This window comes from Grammomys surdaster, unplaced genomic scaffold (assembly GCF_004785775.1).
Source record: "Grammomys surdaster isolate TR1022 unplaced genomic scaffold, NIH_TR_1.0 233, whole genome shotgun sequence".
NCBI classification, from domain to species: Eukaryota; Metazoa; Chordata; class Mammalia; order Rodentia; family Muridae; genus Grammomys; species Grammomys surdaster.
The window spans coordinates 1,049,772-1,069,132 of record NW_021604678.1 but is presented as its reverse complement, the minus strand read 5'-3'; the positions used below and the strand labels follow the sequence as shown (position 1 = coordinate 1,069,132).

Sequence of the window (19,361 nt, the reverse complement as noted above, 5' to 3'; positions counted from 1 at the left end):
TAGTTTTGTTTTGTTTTTTTTTCCCAAAGCCTAGGGACGTATTCCTAACTGGTTATATGCTCAATTAACTTGAGTTAAATGACAATTGAGTTGAACTCTCTGTTAGATGAAAACTTATTCTACAGCCATAATCTCTCACCTAGAGAAATCTTCCTGATATTTTTAAGCTAGATCATTATCTCCCTTCTAATAAGCTTGTCAAGCTCAAGAGTGGATCTCTCATAGGCCTGTCGTGTGAGTCCCAAGGGCTCGTGACCACTGAACTTTATAATAATATCATTACGGTGATACTATTACAAAAGCGACATTGGAGGGGGAGAGGAAATGGATTTAAAAAGTTATCTCTAAAAGCATATTCTGGTCTTAGATGTGGTTTATCTGAATATTGAAGTGTCATCTGGCAGACATCAGAGAAGAACAAAGATATGTTTGAGTATTTATGTTCTAATGATGTTTGAGGGTTACTGATATTTGGGCTGACATAGGTTCTTATATTCATAAGAATATAAAGATTATGCTTTATTCTGAATAAGGCACCTTTAAAATCAGCTCTAGACCTAGGTATTGGTTGCTTCCTATGAGATCTAGAGTTTCCCACTGAGATTGACCGGAAAGCCCACACTACATTCATCTTCACCAAACTGTTGAAACCAGGAAATTACCTGGACTTAATTTAGTTTTTTCAAGTGGGAACTTAGTAGAACAGGTTTGTGAAGGAAATTTAGATAACCATTACCCTCCAGCCCTCTCAGCTCTCACAAGCCCTCCCTCGGGTGTATTTCCTGTCCATTCAATCAGCCAACAGAACCAAACATTCTGCTAGTCTGTCTCAAATAGCACATTGTCTGTAATGCCGCCTTCTGTAATTACTCTGGACCTCTGAGTCCCCACTGGCAGGTTCTACCCTTAGCTGTTTAGTATATATCCCAATCCTGCAGCTTTTTTGAAGATTGAGTAGAGTCTACCTTTCATGTTAATGCTTTGATCACTAGATTTACAGCTGTGGATTTCAGTGTCTCTAAGAACTATGTGGCAGTAGTTAAAGGGTACATTCGTTAAGGAAGAAAATAGCCAGCCAGCTGAACAGTTACTAGGTGTGCCCATAATCAAGATTCTGGTTCAATGTCACTGTATTTTAACCTATTCTAAAACTTGCTGCGCTTTATTTTTAACAAAATGAAGTCGGGTTCCATCCGGAGATTCAGAAGCAACAGTGTCTACTTAGAACTTAAGACTGCTGCTCTAAGTTACGGCGTCTATTATGATGCCTCTCTTTTTTTCTATCAGTCATTTTTATTGTTGCATTTTGTTGATGGTATTATTATTAGTTTCTAGTTAAAAGTGTAAAGATCTTTAATGTAGATGTACATAAGAAGTCTATTTAAAATTTTATATATTATATGAACGCAAATGTTCTAGGTAATCTCATAATTTTGGGCTTTTATTAAATTTGACTTTTCTGTGCCTATTTCTATGTTTGAAATAAAGGTAATAGAGATGAATTTGCATAGTAGGTCCATAATAGGTGGAATAGAATCTAACTGTATTTAAGTAAATGTTCCTTATTAGCTGTGTCCCTGGCTTGTTGGATGCATTCTTTGTAAGGTATAGGGACTACCTGCATGCTTTTGCACAGGCCACAGGTTCTAGGAGGCTCTCTTCTGTAAGTTACATCATCTTTCAAGAAATAGCAACCAAGTGAAATTGGTTTATTATTTTAATACTTTTCTTGAACTTGGTAAAAATAGCCATCTCTGAACACTAAAGCATTTAATGCCTCAAGCTATATCATCTGGTATCACTTCAGTCCTAAGTTTCTTTTTGTTATGCCCTCCCCCTTGTTTGGGAGGTCGTGCGCTCATGCTGCCAAGACTAGTCCTGACTTCCTAGGTTCAGGTGGTTCTCTTGCCTCCTCCTCCTCCTCCTCCTCCTCCTCCTCCTCCTCCTCCTCCTCCTCCTCCTCTCATGTACCTGTGAATGCAGGAATGTACTGGCCCTGCCCAACTACCTACATTTTCCTTGACTTCCCAAATGTGCTGCCATGTCTTTGTACCACCCAGATTCTCCTTAGCTAAATCATGACTCTTAGCATTACTGTTCATTTTTAAACTGTTCTTTACTCACTAAATGCTTAGTTCTTATAATTTTTATTAATATTTGTAAACATTCCCATCAACTCAAAATATATGATTTCTAAAACTTACTTTGATTTGGAAGGAAGATGTTCAAAATGTATACATTCACGAATACTGCCTTATAGTAACCCTGAATAGTTTAAGATTTATTTGTTTTTATTTTATGTGTATAGGTGTTATGCCTACACATATGTCTGTGCCATCTGTGTGCAGTGCCCATGGAGGCCAAAAGAGAGTGTTGGGTTCCCTAATCTGGGATTACACCTAGGTACTAGGTGCTAACAGCCAGGTCCTTTGTAAAAGCAGCCATTGCTTAAACTACTGACCCATCTCTCCAGCTCCCCCACCCCCACCCTGGCAGTATTTTAAAGTTTCCATTGATGATGAATGCAGTATAGTGTGATTGAAGCTACAATTGCTGAAAGTGGCAGTTAATACTTTTGTTTAGCTATAGAATATAGTTCCTACATTTACATATATATATATATATATATATATATATATATATATATACACACACACACACACACACACACACACACACACACACACACACATATGTATATATATCAGTTAAAGGACACTTTCCCTAATAAGTGGAAATATAAATATTTCTGTATTATTTATAGGTTAAAATATTTGGTCATATAGAAAGTTGTAGGAAAACTTCCTAATTACAAATACCTCTGGTTACCATTACAGAAGAAGAAAATCACGTTACAGAACACATCAGACGGAATCAAGCATGCGTTCCAGACAGATAGCAGCAAGGCATGCCAGTACCTGCTACAACTGTGCTCCTCCCAGCATAAGTTCCAGCTGCAGATGAGGGCGCGACAGAGCAACCAGGATGCCCAAGACATAGGTAAGGGGGCGTGGTCTGCTGCACGGTGCCGTGCCAGGATGTATGCATGATTTTTACCACATACTTTAAAAAGAAACTCAGAAAGTGTTTAAGTTGAAAATTCACGGGGCATCCCTTTGTCTAACTTAAGTCTATAAAGTTGTCAAGCCAGCATCCTGTTTGCTTGGAAAACAGTACTGCAGAGAAGCATGGACTCTTCAAAGGTGTTTAAATGGTAATATTCAGAGAGTTTTTAAATTATCCCATTTCATATACATGAGTGTTTTGCCTGACTGTATACTATATACCACATGTGTGCAGGGTCCACAGAAGCCAGAAGAGAGAATCTGGTCCTCTGGAACTGTAGTTACAGATGGTTGTGAGCCATCTTGTGTGCTTGGAATCAAACCTGGGTCCTATGGAAGGGCAGCTAGTGCTCTTCGGAGCCATCTTAACAGATGATACCATGTAGGCTGTAGGATCCACATGACTCCTAAGAGGAAGATCTGAGCTCTGAGAGGTGACAGTTGACATGGATACAAAGAACAGATGTTAAATAGTTTGGAGATCAGTGTAGGAAGGAACATGGCAGACAGGGTACAGGCAGGGCAAGTTGGTACCCCAGCAGTGAATCATCCCTGTCTGGAGGCTGTGATAAGTAACCATGGCAACCAGGACAGTGGATTTTCAGCTGCAAAAATAACCCAGCTTTAGACAGGAATCCCTCAGAGGGAGCTGAGATTTAAAGCTGATTATATACAACCACATGTTGAGATTAAAGTGATTTGAAATTGCTTCTTTCTAGTAAATCCTTACACACTTAAGTGGATCACTCTGAAGTATGTGAGTTACAGTTTAATAACATCCACGGGTGACCCATGTTTCTGAATTCTTTTCTGGGACTTTCTCATGATGAAGTCTTACAGAAAAGCTTCCTATCGAGTGGCCTGGGGGAAGACAACTGTGAGTACTTGTTTCTCACCTCTCAGGGTCAAAGTGGAGACCATGTGTTCCCCTAAGGGACAGATTCTAGGGACATATGGGAACCTGCAAAATCACAGCCTTTAGAAGTTGGGTCCTCAGGATCTGCATTTTAACCCAATTGTCTCATATATAATTTTAAAAATATGATAGCCATGACTTTTCGCATACTACCTTTTATTTTCCTACCTTGCTTTGCTAAAATTGTACATTCTTCTATTTATTTTTAAAGTACAGCAAGGTAACAAACCTATTAAAGCTCTCAGCATTCATACTTGGATCAATCCTCAATATAAACCAGAACCGTACCATGAGAGATCGTGCCTTTTCAATGTGATGGAGTGGGAGAATCAGAAGGGAGAAGTCTCAAGTTGAATCTTGTTCAGCATTTTACAGAAAGTATAGGTTGGGTGTCCCTGATCCAAATTTTTTAGGGGCACCAAAAATGTTTCAGATTTTTTTAAAAGATTTATTTTATGTATATAAGTACACCAATGCTCTCTTCAGACACACCAGAAGAGGGCTTCAGACCTCATTGCAGATGGTTGTGAGCCACCATGTGGTTGCTGGGAATTGAACTCAGGACCTCTGGAAGAGCAGTCAGTGCTCTTAACCACTGAGCCAACTCTCCAGCCCAATGTTTCAGGTTTTTTAGTTTTCAAGAGTTTAGAATATTTGCAGACACTTAAGGAGGTGTATGTGAAAGATGGGACCTCACAATAAAGAGAATCTGTCTCTGTCTCGTTTTTACATTACATGCGTGAGCCTACGGATAATTTTATTTGCTACTTTATGTGTTCTAAGACCTGTCAAAGGAAGTCCAGCGCTGAGCTTCCATTTGAAGTGTCTGTCCAACACTCAGAGTTTCAGCAGTTAGAGGAGTTGGGGTTTTAGATCTTTACATTAGTGGAATGCCTGACTGTAGTCATGCATGATTATCATCTCAAGTAAAATTTCTGATGTTTAAACCAGACTGTTAGAGACGCAGAAGCCTCGGTTGTGCTACAAAAGTTCTGTGTCTTAGTCCTGCAGTCCCTAAATTACTGTTACAGTGATGATCTATGTACCACAGGGTTCTTACAAAGTCACACCCACACTTACAGAGTACTGCAAGTGTACCCAGCAGACCAGGCTTGGCCATATATTGAATGACAATGTACTTGTCGCATATGTAAGGTCCTGGGTTCAATCCTCACCCATGTTTTATCAGTCCCTCTTCTACTAATTGAGAGTATGGCATCATGAGTGCCTGTAGTAATTGTGGTGGCAGCAGTAGGGCTACACTGGCACTGTGCTGTATGCTTCTATGCTGTACACCACATGCCATGCGCTAGGAGCATGCTTGTGTACGAATGGCTTTAGGAAAGAAAATGAATTGTGAGAGTCTCATTTTCTTTCTCTATAAAAGAGAGGACTCTTCACATTTCACAAACTCAATTCAGGTTTCAGATAGCTAGGTATCCCTGAACTCACGGAAAAAGCACTTCAGGATGGCATTGTTTGTATACTTTCCCATATTTTATTTAAAAAAAAAAAAAGCCTCCAAAGGCATTATGCCCCCAATTTGAGTTTTAGTAGAAAGAGCCATATACTTACCTACCTACCTGAACAAAACAAGTAAAAATTACCAGCATAACCCACAGGAGGTTGGTGGACTGACACCTGTGTGTCACCTATTAATGTTGGAAAATGTTAATTCTTTAAAAAGCCTAGAGCTGTTATGTTCCAGTTTTATTTATAAGGAAATGAGTTCCGAGTAGACACTCCCTCCCTTAATTAGACAACAGAGTCCAGTGTGGGTGCAGTGGTCTCTCGTGCTAGCAGCGCTACTCCGATTCCAAGAGTTCACATATGGCTGATTTTCACAGAATGAAGAAACAAATCATTTATTGAGCACTTACTATTGGGTAGCAAGTACTAAGGAATAACGATGAATTTCGTCTACTCTCAGAATAGCCTATGGGAACGTCAACAACATGAGGGAAGTACGGATTGCCGAGGGACAGAGCAGAGGCAGAAGCAGTTTAGAAGGTACAAGTTGCAGGCTTTATGTGCAACTAGCAAGACTGCAAACTTCAGTCTGCAGCACAGCACTGGTGTTAGACTCCGCTCCTACAGTCTTGAGCTGTTGGTCCATGTTGACATATGTTCCGGTAGAAGGCGGTGGGATGGATGAGATCATCAATGGTTACACTCATATCCTGTGTCTGAGGCAGGTTGCTGTGAGCATTTGAAAGAGACCATCCTTGCCCTGCTTAGGAGACAAACCCTGACTGAATTGCTCACCATTATTGCTGCCATTTTTGGTGTTTGCCATCTTTAAATTGTTTGTCTTCTTCTTAAAGAGTCTTCTGACAGTTAAAGAAAATACAAAGCATGTTAACTGCTCTAATAAAAACCCCACATACTAAATTTAAGATGATTGGGAATTCTGTGGTATGAATGAAGATCTTGAATTGTGCATTGTTCACAGACAAGAACCACTGCCCCTGGTGATAATGGGGCTTGCTAACTCAAGGCTCATTTTGATGCAGAAACGTTAAAATCGCAATGCCTTTCTACCTGTTGTCTACCTACAATTAAATACTATTAATCTTGTATGCAGTAGTAGATGAGTCATCTGTCTGACATGCTATGACACCTCACTACCAACAGAGAGCACCCCTATCCTGCAGTTACAGTGGGACCCGGAGAGCCATGTGTAGTCCTATTAGCCTAACTCACAAGCAGCAAAGTCACCCAGAGCTCTGTTGCACAGTCCTCTGCATGGGATACAGTGGTTTTGCTAAGAGCTTCAAATGTCAGATACTGCTATAATGATGGAGAAGAACCAAGGGCTTGACCTAAAAGTTTTCTAAGCTTAACTCCTAAAAGCAGGCTTTTGGTCTTCATTGAGTAGTAAACAAAATTTAAATACAGACAATTCCGTGTTTATAGATATGAAAAGGTGGGAAGACTGGGGCTCTTTGACCACCTCTGTCCACTTGGAAGGTGGTGGAGGCAGGAAGGTGGGGTTGGCATAATGGTGAAATAATGAGAGAATTCATCCTAAAAGCTTATCCCAGCGTTGCTGAGATTCAGGTTGTATGTTGTACAGTTGTGGTGTATTCACAGAGGGCTACACCATCTTCTGAGTCCGTAGTAAGCTTTTAAAAATATAACAGCGATGAAGGACTTCTTCTCTGGGCAAAGCTCTCCTCCGCAGAGCTGCTTTTCCAGACATCTGGTTTTCTCCTGCTTCTCCCCATTCTTAGTTTGCTGGTATTTTAGCAGAAACACTATGAGTGTTAAATGTCTCCTATTCACGTGGAAACCCATAAGGCATTTGGGGCTTTCCGGCTTAAGTCACAGACATCTCAGGATGGAAGAGTTCATAGGTGAAGTAGTAAGTGCTTAGGCTGGGCTGGCGAAAGCTCAGAGGCTGGAGAGATGAGTGGAAAGCAGGACCTTGTAACTCTTTCCAAAACCCTCAGCTGCCAACTCTGCAGCTACGGGCTAACGCTTAAAACCTGCATGCTGTGTCTCACCTATTAAAATAGCTCTTCTCATAAAGGTATTTCCGTCATGTAAAGCAATCCTATTTCCTTGTAGAGAGAGCTTCGTTTAGGAGCCTGAACCTGCAAGCAGAGTCTGTTAGAGGATTTAATATGGGCCGCACAATCAGCACGGGCAGTCTGGCCAGCAGCACCTTCAACAAACTCGCCGTCCGACCCCTGTCGGTTCAAGCTGAGATTCTGAAGAGGCTGTCCTGCTCAGAGTGGTCGCTTTACCAGCCACTGCAAAACAGTTCAAAAGAGAAGAATGACAAAGCTTCCTGGGAGGAAAAGCCTAGAGGGATGAGCAAATCGTATCATGATCTCAGTCAGGCCTCTCTCTGTCCTCACCGGAAACAGGTCATTAACATGGAGTCCGTCCCACAAGCCTTTGCGGAGCTGGTGGGAAAACCATTGTACCCGATGGCAAGATCTGACACAGAGTCACTGGCAGGACTCCCAAAGCTTAATAAGTAAGAGCACGATTGACTAACCCAAAGTAGATCTTTTTAAATCCCTTCTGTCATGTCATTTGTTTTCGTTTAGACGTTTTATTACTTTTCACCGTATTCTTTTTGCATTGACACTCCCCCTCCTGCCTTCCTCTTCCCTCTATAGTTCAAAGTCTGTTGCCAGTTTAAATAGAAGCCCCGAAAGGAGGAGCCATGAATCAGACTCATCCATTGAAGACCCTGGCCAAGCATATGTTGTAGGTCAGCACTACCAAGCTTTCCTCTTTTCTCCCACAGCTCACTAGTAAAGCGAGCAGAGCCATGCTAACTGCCAGTCTGTTGCTGTGGATTCTGATTTCTACTCACTCAGACTGTGAATGCCTAAAATACCTCAAGTAAAAACCTGTGTGAATTTGGGACTGCTTCATGTCAGTACTCCTTAACTTGCTTTTGGATGGGGAGGCCACAAGCATCCTAGAGAACGCCCCGGCCTCGCCCAGGCCGCGCCCAGGCCTCACAAACAGCACTGCTATCCCTTGGCTGCTTCCCCTGAGCCTCTGGGAATGGGCTCTGATAGTGCTATGCTTGCTTCTTGAAGAGTAAATTAGGTTTCTCTTAGTTTAGTAGCAGGTAAATGGCCTCCAAAACCTTAGATAACTTTATGCAAACCCCTGTGGTTGATAGTTGGCAATTTTTAATTGGCTTAACTTTTTTCCAGATTTTACCTACTTGTTTCTTGGGGCCTGTTAATTATCTTAGATTTTGAAATTGTGTGACTCTGAGAGCAGTGTGGTGTTGTATTTATGTAACTACAGCATAGGAGGTTGAAATCAGACGATTGTGAATTCAAGACCATGATAGCAAGACCCTGACCCCCTTAAAGGTGTAGAGGCTGTTTCTATGAAAGTGTACAGTTCATTGTCTCATGTATCTTAAAAAGGAAATCCCAGTGAAGCCCTGTCAAGAAGCGTAGATATTCAAGCACAGAAAGCTAAACTACTGCTCGGAGTGTAAGCAGCTGAAGGGGTAGTGAGAAATAGGACCCCTCCTAAAATGTCATCAGATTCTACTCATTTTTCTCCTTAGATGCAAAGTTGAGCTCTAATTATCTGAAGTTAAATCTTACTTTTCATTCTGTAATTGGATTGGAGACACATAAAATAAAGGAGGTCACAGGAGAAGCTTCCACGGTAGCTAATAGGTGTTTGTGGCATGCCGCATGGCTTTGTGAATGGAGGCATTCACATGTTCCAGAGATTAGAACATCGTCAATGGAAATAGAATCAATGGGAAAGACTGAAGCAGTTATAAGGCGTGATTTCATCCCGTAGGGTAACCTAATGTCAAAAGTTAGAGTAAGAGAGACCCTCAGCATTTCAGGAAATGATTTTCACATTATGCGTCCATATAATGAGATCTCATGAACTGTAAGCCTACCCCATCAGGAGGCTTTGGTCTGCATGAAAGGTCTGTGATACATCTAGAGAGTTATGGCTGTTCTTAAGAAAGCCTGGGTAGCCTACTGTGGGAGTACATGACATATAGTCCCAGCACCAGTGAGGTAGAGGCAGAGGGTAAAGAGTTTAAGGCTAGCCTCAACCTATGTAGTGGGTTTGAGGCTAGCCTAGGCTATATGAGACCCTGTCTCAAACAAGAAAAAATAGAGTAGAAACTCAGAGATAAAGGGAACCTATAAAACCTACTTAATTTTCTGAATTAATTTTTTATTTTATTCATTCTCATTATTACATTTTCTTTTAACATTTGGACAAGTGTTTTTGAAACTCATCTCATTATAAATGTTTCACATTTGTTGTATCTGTCATTGTCAGAAACAGCACATTCGAGTTTAAATTTATGAGCCCAAACAAGTAAATATGATTAATTACTATTTGAAAATAGTAAGTATGCCCCTGGAGATAAGACACTTCTCTCAATGCAAATCAAGGAAAACAGTGCTGCCTTAATGTTTCATTGATTTTTGTAAATTTTTTCAGAAAAAAAAATGACTTCTATAGTTTCTGGCCATTTTATAAAATGTCTAATAATTTAATTTATACCACAGGAATGAGTTTGCCTAGTTCTGGAAAATCTTCATCCCAAGTCCCCTTTAAAGACAATGGTAGGTGTACAAGCTGTTCTCCCTAATTTCCGTCATACCCTCTCTCTATTTTTGTTCCATATGTAATGATCTGAACTTAAGTGTGGGGACTGTTGCATGCCAAGGATTTAGACCTGTGTCACAGTAAAGGGGACATGGTGTTCTTCCCTGTCACCTCAGTGTGCTGGTACCTGTTTTCAATACTGCTGATAAAGGAAATGAATGAGAGGTTAGGGAAGGACATTGCTGAAAAGACTAAGATGGTAGTCTGGGGAGAGAAAGTCTTGAGATAATTCGAGGGGATGCTTGAGCTAATTTATTCTTGTTGTTGTTGTTGTTGTTGTTGTTTTCAAATTCCAAGGCCTCACAGAGGAGGACTTTCTCAGAGCAGCAGCGATGAGCATTTCAGATCAAGGGCACAGTTTGATTAGAGACATGGAGACATAAGCAGAACCAATAGCAAAAGTGTTGGTGCAGACACTCATGGGGCAGTGTGAGGTCGGGGACACACTGGGAACAGTTTTCAGTCTTATCCTGAGTATTAGAAGTGAAGAATTTAAACATGAATCTTTTCAACTTAGACCCCAAGAATCAAAGCTGGAGGAGGAGACCATGTGTGGCCAGTGACTTCAGTTTGTACTCAATTTTTTTATAATTTAAAGAATTTTTACATCTTATTTGCTCATTCTAACAGCTTTATGAGTAGGAAAAAAATGTTCCATCAGTATCCATTACTTTGTCCCAATTCTTACCCTTAGATCCCAAAAGCTGAATTAATGAAAAATGAGAATGAAGGTTTGCAGTGAAAGTTGATGTCATTGGCTGGAGAGACAGCCCAGTGGTTAGAGCGCTAGCTCTTGCAGAGGACCTGGATTTGGTCTCTAGTACCCACACGGTGGCTCACAAAGGCCTGGATCTCCAACTCCAGGGGATCTGATGCCCTTTTCTGGGCTCCTTGGGCACTTGTCCTCTCATACAAATACCCACAGAGAGATAGGCACCCATGCACGTAATTCAAAATAATAAATAATGATATAGCTGAATTTGATGACTCTAAATTTAGTTCTAATTTTCCTGATAGCAAAGGCAAGAAAGGAAATTGTGAAGTTGAACTATATAGAATTGTGCTGTGAGGTAAGTCTGGACCATAAAGAACTGTTCTGTGAATTGAGGTTGGACCATATAGAATTGTGCTGTGAAATGAGGCTGGACCATATGGAATTGTGCTTTTTTGGCTAAAACTTGCAGCCCCGGCATGCTCACACATTTCACTTTCCCATAGAAATCAACATGCTAGTTACTCAAGAGAATAAAGTGTGTGTTGGAGATATTTGCTTCAGAAACTTTAGATGCTGTCTTCAGTACTCATGGGGAATGAAGAAGGGGCAAGGGTTGTTTGTATTTTCCTTCCCCATTAGCAATCCTCAAAAAAGCTATCTTAAGAGTTCAACTAAATACGCATGTGCATGGACCAGGATCAGGGCACAGCATGCTTGTGGTCAGGCTTCTTACCTGGACTGAGTTTTGGCATCTGTGCAGCTCTCGTAATTTCACTTCAGCACATCACAGTAGTCATAATATGCTTCAACAGTCCCCAAGGGCTTGCTATGCCCTCCCTCTATCCTAAGACTTCAGCTGACCTCCCATGTAGACCCACAGTATCCTGTCTGCTGGGCACTGATGCTATGTCCTTTTCACAAATGAGAAATCAACAATGAGCGAGCTCCACAGAAGGCTGCAGAGCAGGCAGAGTCTAAACAACCAAGCTCTGGTCCGCTCCAACACAATACTGTGAGCTGTTAGTAAACTGGCTGAGCTCTGGGAAGGGTTGCAAGTAATTGCTCTGTGATGATAGCACACACGTTTTCAGTTAAATTCTAATAGCCAAGAATGTGAATTTTACCAACTATCCATGAACTGTAAGAACTTTGTCTCGCTAAATCTCTAGAACGCTCTTCTCACCAGCCAGTTGCCTGGCTATTGGAGGGACTCACTCAGTCTTTCTTTTTCTAATTCCTTCTGAACCTGCCCAACCAAAGGGGATTAAAACTCTATTTAGAAAATTAAAATTTTTGCAGCTGGTGGTGGTACACACCCTTAATCCCAGCATTTGGGAGGCAGAGGCAGGTAGCTCTCTATGAGTTTGGGGCCAGCCTGATCTATAGAGCAAGTTCCAAGACAACCAAACCACCCAGTCTCAGGAAAAGAAAAAGAAAAGGAAAGAAAAATAAAAAACCCAACAACAGTAAAGAAAAGAAATAACTTTGGTCCAGAGTAACATAAACCCTGAAATAAACTTTATCTAATTTCATGGTAATTATCATGGCCAACACTAAGTAATACAGTGTTTAAGAATAAATAAAATCCTGCAATATACCATGTTCAGCCTGACATCAAGGATGATTGTAATGTCGATAACTAGTGTTCCTTTTAGGTCCAGTTAGAATATCTGCAAAGCTGAAGGTTATATTTAAAGTAAAAGTCCAAAGTGAGCATAAAAATCTGAGCAGACAGAAAAACTTGCTAAATGCATAAGAAGTAAACTGAGGAGACACAGGACCATTTCACTCAGTGTGGATAAACGTTTATCCACACCACACCCTTCCAGGCTGTGGACTCTGCATCCAATAGATGGTATGTGGTCTCAACTGCCTTAACTAATATGTATTATTCTGACACAGAAATTTAAAAATAGATTTCTTTATCATAGTGGCTTTATCATAGCAGATTAAGTAGTATAACAGCTGGGTGTTGTTGCGTACACCTTGAATCCCAGGACATGGGAGGCAGAGGCAGGCAGATCTCTGATTTGAGTCCTCTCTAGTCTAGGGAGTTGCAGCCCAACTAGGGCTACATAGTAAGACCCTAGCTCAAAACAAACAAAAAGTAGCATAACAATGAAAGAACCTGGTTTCGTACTAGTGTGGCGTGCTGGCCCCTAGCCCCAAGACCGTGAACTAGGTCTCCGCCCGGAGCCTCGGCGCCGGAGCCTCGGCGCCGCTGGCCCCTTAGCCCCAAGACCATGAACTAGGTCTCCACCCTGAGCCTCGGCACGCTGGCCCTTAGCCCCAAGACCGTGAACTAGGTCTCCGCCCAGAGCCTCATCTTCTCACCCATCTTCCCATCATACGCCTGAGGATCAGGCGAAGTCTGTAATTCAAGGAAAACACTTGCCTTGCTTAAAAAGTAGTTGAAATACTATTTACTTACTAAAACACTACCCTGTTTCCGTGAAGATGTCATCTCCAGGATAGCTTTTGGCCTTTTCAGAGGAAAAGAATGCTGTTTCTAGGTAGTGGAATCCATTATTACCAAGCTTGCTATCTGAAAACCACACAGCATCCACAGGAACTCCTGAGAGACAAGCAGGCCCTAGTCAGGAGGCCTCACGCACAGTCTATCACACTCCCTCATGTAGATGTGACTGGGCATAACACAGGCTCACTTTGTGTAAAGAACTAGACATTTCAAGTTAAGATTTCTTTTTTACTTCCAAGTAGTTACAGTTTGCTGTAGTGTGGTACATATTAATAGGAAAAGAGAATTATTTTAAGGATCTTGGAGTATGTCCTCATGATATTTATACTCGTTTTGGTGTAGTTAAAAAGCCTCAGAAATGTCTTCATAACTCACAGTATGGACCTCACAGAGATTCTCACCTCTGCTCCTTGAATAGAACCATAGGCAGGTAACTTGACATTTGCATGGATGCTCCCTCAGGAACTATTCCTGATTAAGAACAAATACAAGCAAATGAATATTTTGAGCCTCTCCTGTGTGTCGAGAACCGAGGAAAGGCCTCGGCTAGTGTGTATGCTGAGTATGGGCTCCTGCATGCGATCCCACCCAGCAGCTGTCCTGATCTGTCACTGCAGACTCCAAAGTCGAGGGAGCACGGAGGCTGAAAGGGGAAGGGGCACAGCCTCCTTGTCTGATCAGTACTCTCTCAGCTCCTGCTGGCCAGCTTACTCTGTTCCCAATCTTTCACCTCTAGGGTCACCTTCTGTGACCCTCTGATTTGGGACAGAGCAGTTATTTGGAGCACCCTACCCTGTCAGCCCCTTAATACCCAGGGAAAAGCTGTCACTCACTGCTGTCACCACTGTCAAGGCTGCAGCACTTCCCAGGACACTTGCTTTGGGAATGCAGACATTTGATTGACATTATTTTTTTCCTTTTATTATCAACGCGGGTATTTTTCTAACATTAGCAGCAGCAGTCTGGTGCCATCACACTTGCTGTCCTAGTGGCTCACGTAGCCATAGCCAGTGCCTCATTTTATTTTCCCCCAAAGCGCCTAATGATACCAACAGGAAAGTTCCCCAGTAGATAGCTGAAGGACAGTAGAATAACCAAATAGAAGAGTAAGTACTGAAGTCACAGTCAGGAACCTTTGAATGAGCAAGCCCTGTGGCTTCTAATTAAGGAGAATGTGACACACGCACTCACACGCTCACAAACACATACACATTCACACTATTAACCAGATGAATGTTATAAAGACTTAATCCTGTTAACAACCTATTAGAAATAGAAATGAAGAAGCCAGTCTTCTTATTCTTTGAAAGAAGCCTTTGTGACCTTTCACAGACCTTACAAGACCATTTATAAAACTGAAGAGAGCAGAAAGACTGTGAACCAGGTGAACCGTTTCTTGACAACTGTGAGCCGAGTTTCCATTCCCAACCCAGCCAGCTTAAATGCCTTTCTATTCTTAAGCTACAACCAATAGAAGAGTAACCACACTTCCACCTGGTCTAATTTTTATTTTATCCTGTCCTTACTGATGGGGAGTCTGATTTTCTACTAAGTGCATGCATTTGGACTTATTCCATCAGTTTCTAAATCTCCAGATTTCTACGCACTAAGAGTTTAAATTTGAAACTTGGGTAAGGGGTGAAGAGTTCAAAGCCACTGTTACCATCTAATTGCTTTGCAGTACACTTTGATTATATCTGGTTGTTTTCCTAACCACCTTAATTAAATACTTTTTAAATTTCAGTTATTAACGTGGCCTTACTTTTGTTTGCTTTACTTTTTATGGGTCCTCTTCTGTATTGTTTTATGTTTATTCCAGATGAAAACTAAAACTCATTACCTGTTTCAGGAAGAAGGCGTGAGAATATGTAGGTAATGCTGTAGAAGCTCCTGAGACAGATGGTGCACTTGTCTTAGTGCTGTCTGTTATAGACGGTGTAATTTCACCAAAACGGCATTAGCCATACCACATTGCTACTACTGTTACCAAATACCAATGAGTTCTTGTTCCAGAAGAGTGTGTGAGCTACAGAGAGCATCTAATTTGTATTAAGATGGCCCTTACCACACAAAGCTAAATTCACTACTGAAAGGAAATAAAGGGGCTATTCTTTCCTCAGGGTAAAAGAGCTTATTTCTAGACGTTGAGACATGCGTTTTATTACTGAGGCATCAAAACATACTGTGAGTCCATTACTCGCATATTAATGCTAATTGACATCCATGCATGGTCTTAAATGTTGAAAGATATAGCAAAATAAACGTCTGTGTTGGGAGTGGTCCTGGTTATTAGAAGAACGTGTGTGAGGTTTAAGGAAGCTCTGGCTTGTGCTTTACTGAAGCCAGAATGTCTGGATTTTAGTTTTGGATTTGTTTGGCTTTCTTTTGTTTTTCAAAAAACATCAACATGCTTAAGAACAATATAGACTTAAATTTGAAATTTTAATTTATAAAAACAGCTGAGTGTTAAAACTCACCTCTATGACCACCTTCCTATACAGACCAGTCAGCGTTAACAATTCATTTGTGTATGCAAATACCTATGTGTGTCTGTGTGTTTCTGTGTGTGTCTGTTTGTCTATGTGTTCAAATTGTTGAATGTGGCAATTTCTTGATTAATGTTGCAATTAAGTGTTTACTGGTTTAATTAAGATCTTTGGAAATGATAAAAAAAATCAAGGAGAAATTAGAAAAAGCAAATTGTAGCTCAGATGTTGAAATTCATTTAACTAATTGAGTTAATTTCCCTGAATTAAATATTTTTTAGTCGTGATTCTGGATGGTGAATACCAGCTCTGAGATTGGAAAAGTTAAACTGTTTATGTTCACCTGCAGACAGTGTTTGGAAGTCTTTGACATACAGATGTGCTAAACAAGTTGTTATTTTATATACAGTCCACACAAGTAGTAGGGTTTTAAAAACTAAATCCAGTTTATTTCATTACTATTTTATTCAGGAACTTACAAATAATATTTTACTAATTTATAAACAATATGTCAAACATACTGGAGGGAAGTTTTTCTTTTATGAGTCTGAGTGTTTTACCTGCATGTATGTTAGTACAGCACATGCATGCAGTACCTCCAACAGCTGCCGCGTGGGTGCTAGGAACTGAACCCAGGTTCTCTGCAAGAGCAATGCATGATTTTTATTATTTCTCCATCCCCCCCAGGCCCTGAGAGGAAGTTTTAATGTGATAATTGTCAAATCGAAACAATTTACTATGATGCAACAGAAAGATGAAATCAGAAAACCTGCGTCTGAAGGTCCAGTGCCCTACAGTGGTGGCCAGCTGTTAGTGTTGCTCACAGGATCAGTGCCCTGTGGTCTATTAATATTTATGCTACTTTTAAAATTACAACAAGCCAGTAATGTAAATGCCTAAGTGGGTTTTTTTGTTTGTTTGTTTTACTGCAAACTCTTAATAGATACACTACGCAAAAGATGGAGCATTGTTTCTTCACCAGAAAGGGAGATCACACTGGTGAACCTGAGGAAAGATGCAAAGCATGGCTTAGGTGAGTCACCATGAGAGTCACAGGAGAGAGGGAGGTGTCACTCAGACACAGGGCCACTGGCCATCACTCAGCCTGCGCTCACTCAAGTCAGCTGGCATTCAGACACCAGGGCTGCTGGCCATCACCTTACTCTCTTGTTGTGTATTTACTTACTGGTTAGTATACAAACCCATGGGTTTCATTGTGCCATTTGCAGAAGCATGGACCTCTGTGATGTGCTACTTCTTGCCCTCCTCTGCTCTTACCTATCTCCGTCTCCTGGACATCAGCTCTCACCAAGATGCTGACTGTCCACTCCAGTCTGCCATTCTCTACCCCTGGTCATCAGATGCTAAGAATACTTCCTGTAGACTAAACAGGTGGCCCCGTCTCCCATAGTAACCTAAGTATGTTTGTTTCACACAGACAAATCATAAGTCCTTAAAAGAAGCAATACCATTAAAATCATTTTTTATGTGCTATTTTACAGGATTTCAAATTATTGGTGGGGAAAAAATGGGAAGACTGGATCTAGGAGTGTTTATCAGTGCAGTTACACCTGGAGGACCTGCTGACATGAATGGCTGCTTAAAGCCTGGTACTTGACATTTTATAATTTCCCATGTGCTTTCTAATGGATGAATTTGCACAGAGGACAAAATTTAGACAAAGCAATAATAATAATAATGAGAAAGGGTTGAACTTCTAAGGTTTGATATGAGCTTTGCTTTGTTGTTGATGTACACTGGGTGGTGTGTTTTCCAGGAGACCGTTTGATATCTGTGAACAGTGTGAGTCTGGAAGGGGTCAGTCACCATGCTGCAGTGGACATTCTGCAGAACGCACCTGAAGATGTGACACTTGTCATCTCCCAGCCAAAAGAAAAGCCATCCAAAGGTAATGCTGTATAAGCCTGATTATAAGCACCAATGAGTCCCCGATGCATCCCCGATGCGTCCCCATGCGTCCCAGATGCGTCCGTGGGCCGAGGAAACTGGCTGAAGCTGTTATCTCCTCCCTGCAGTCTGTCGAATGCCCGTCTACTTGTCGTCATTCATGCATCAGTGCAACATTGGTGCATTTAGTCGTGTAAAATTGAAGTCATTTATGTTCTGATATCTTGGTATGTTTCCTTTCTTCTTACTCCCATGAGAATTAGACCTTTTGTCATTACTGACGTGGTTGTATAACACTTACCTGTGATGTCCTGTCCAAATGTCAACTTTTCTGAGAAGGAAAATAATAAACCCAAAATTTAGTAAAAGCAAAAAGATTATGTTCTTGCTACTTAAAAAAACCAGACTTCATCCTGCCTGCCCCACCCTGCCTGCCTTCCTCATGCAGAATCACTGAGGACTGGCAAGGACAGCACACCCTGGAGCATGCAGTCTGCTATTGTAAACAGCGTCAACAGCCAGGCACCAGTGCACAGTAGTCTTCACCTCCCAGACTTACCACCTTGACCAAATGCCTTGAGCACATGATGCCTGACTGTGCTTAGAGAGCAAAGGATGAAATTAAGTTATATGAGCAGTACATTTCAAGTACAAATTAAGAACTTCAAATATCCATTTTGACTGTTATTATTAATTGTAGTTTTCAAAGATAGCACAATGCTAGGGATTGTGTAAGTGACTTTAATCCTTGAGATACCAAAAATGTGGTAAAGGATTTAACATTGGAACTGGTGTTGGATACATGCCTATCATCCCACCATCGGAGACAATGAAGCGGGAGCATCGCCACGTGATTGAGGCTGTCTTAGGCTGCATAACAGTTACCAGGCCTACAGGGCTACATTGCAATACCCTGTCTCAGTGAACTTGGAAAAAACTAACTAAAAATGCTTTGAAAAATAGTTTAGATAGTAAATTTTAGGTATCACTTAAATGCTGGGATAAAAGTTGCAAAGCCAAAAAGTTCTGAGCTGTGCCATGGCATAAAGTTTCTTAAATTTTACACCATGTGCCTATGGTGGTTTACTCTTGTATTCAGTAACTATTAAACATGAGCATATGCATATGTGTGAATATATATCATGCATCTTTGTAAATGTTTCATAAACACGTGTGGATTATAAACATTGAACCCTCCAGCACCCACTTTAACCGACTCATTTTACATGAAGGCTGTACCAGCTGGAAATTTGTAGCATGCCTCCAAGTTTCAAGCTACCAAGACCACTTTCTTTTGAGAGTCACATTATTCTCTATTGCTTTAAAAAGGAAAATAGCTGAATTCAGAGTAAATTCATTCACTTTAGATGTTGACCAGAGAATGTTTTGTTTTCCAAAATTGAAATGTCATTATGTAAATTTTTTTCTTCAGGAAGCTAGATTAATTTTATCATGGTGTATATCTATTCTATCATGTTACTTTAAAAAAGACAAAACTCAAACAAGCTAGAAGTTTTATCAGTATGCACTCGAGGCTTCCCCTCTCAATTACGTCACTAAAGAGGGAAGGGTTTGCCTTGGACCATTTGGTGCTGCTATAACAGAATATCCCCACCCAGTTAAATCTGTGGTACAGTAATACCCCCACTCAGTTAAATCTGTG

At 41.0% G+C, this 19,361-nt stretch overlaps 1 protein-coding gene across 1 annotated transcript in view; it reads left to right on the top strand.

Moving 5' to 3' along the window:
- The window catches only part of Ptpn13 (protein tyrosine phosphatase non-receptor type 13), a 135,208-nt gene that overhangs the window by 66,573 nt on the left and 49,274 nt on the right, over window positions 1-19,361 (top strand). Inside the window, exons 16-22 of the mRNA XM_028773694.1 lie at window positions 2,838-3,000; window positions 7,552-7,966; window positions 8,112-8,206; window positions 10,011-10,067; window positions 16,734-16,823; window positions 17,293-17,400; window positions 17,568-17,699. Of these exons, the coding sequence (XP_028629527.1) occupies window positions 2,838-3,000; window positions 7,552-7,966; window positions 8,112-8,206; window positions 10,011-10,067; window positions 16,734-16,823; window positions 17,293-17,400; window positions 17,568-17,699 (1,060 nt within the window). The remainder of the gene's footprint in view (window positions 1-2,837; window positions 3,001-7,551; window positions 7,967-8,111; window positions 8,207-10,010; window positions 10,068-16,733; window positions 16,824-17,292; window positions 17,401-17,567; window positions 17,700-19,361) is intronic.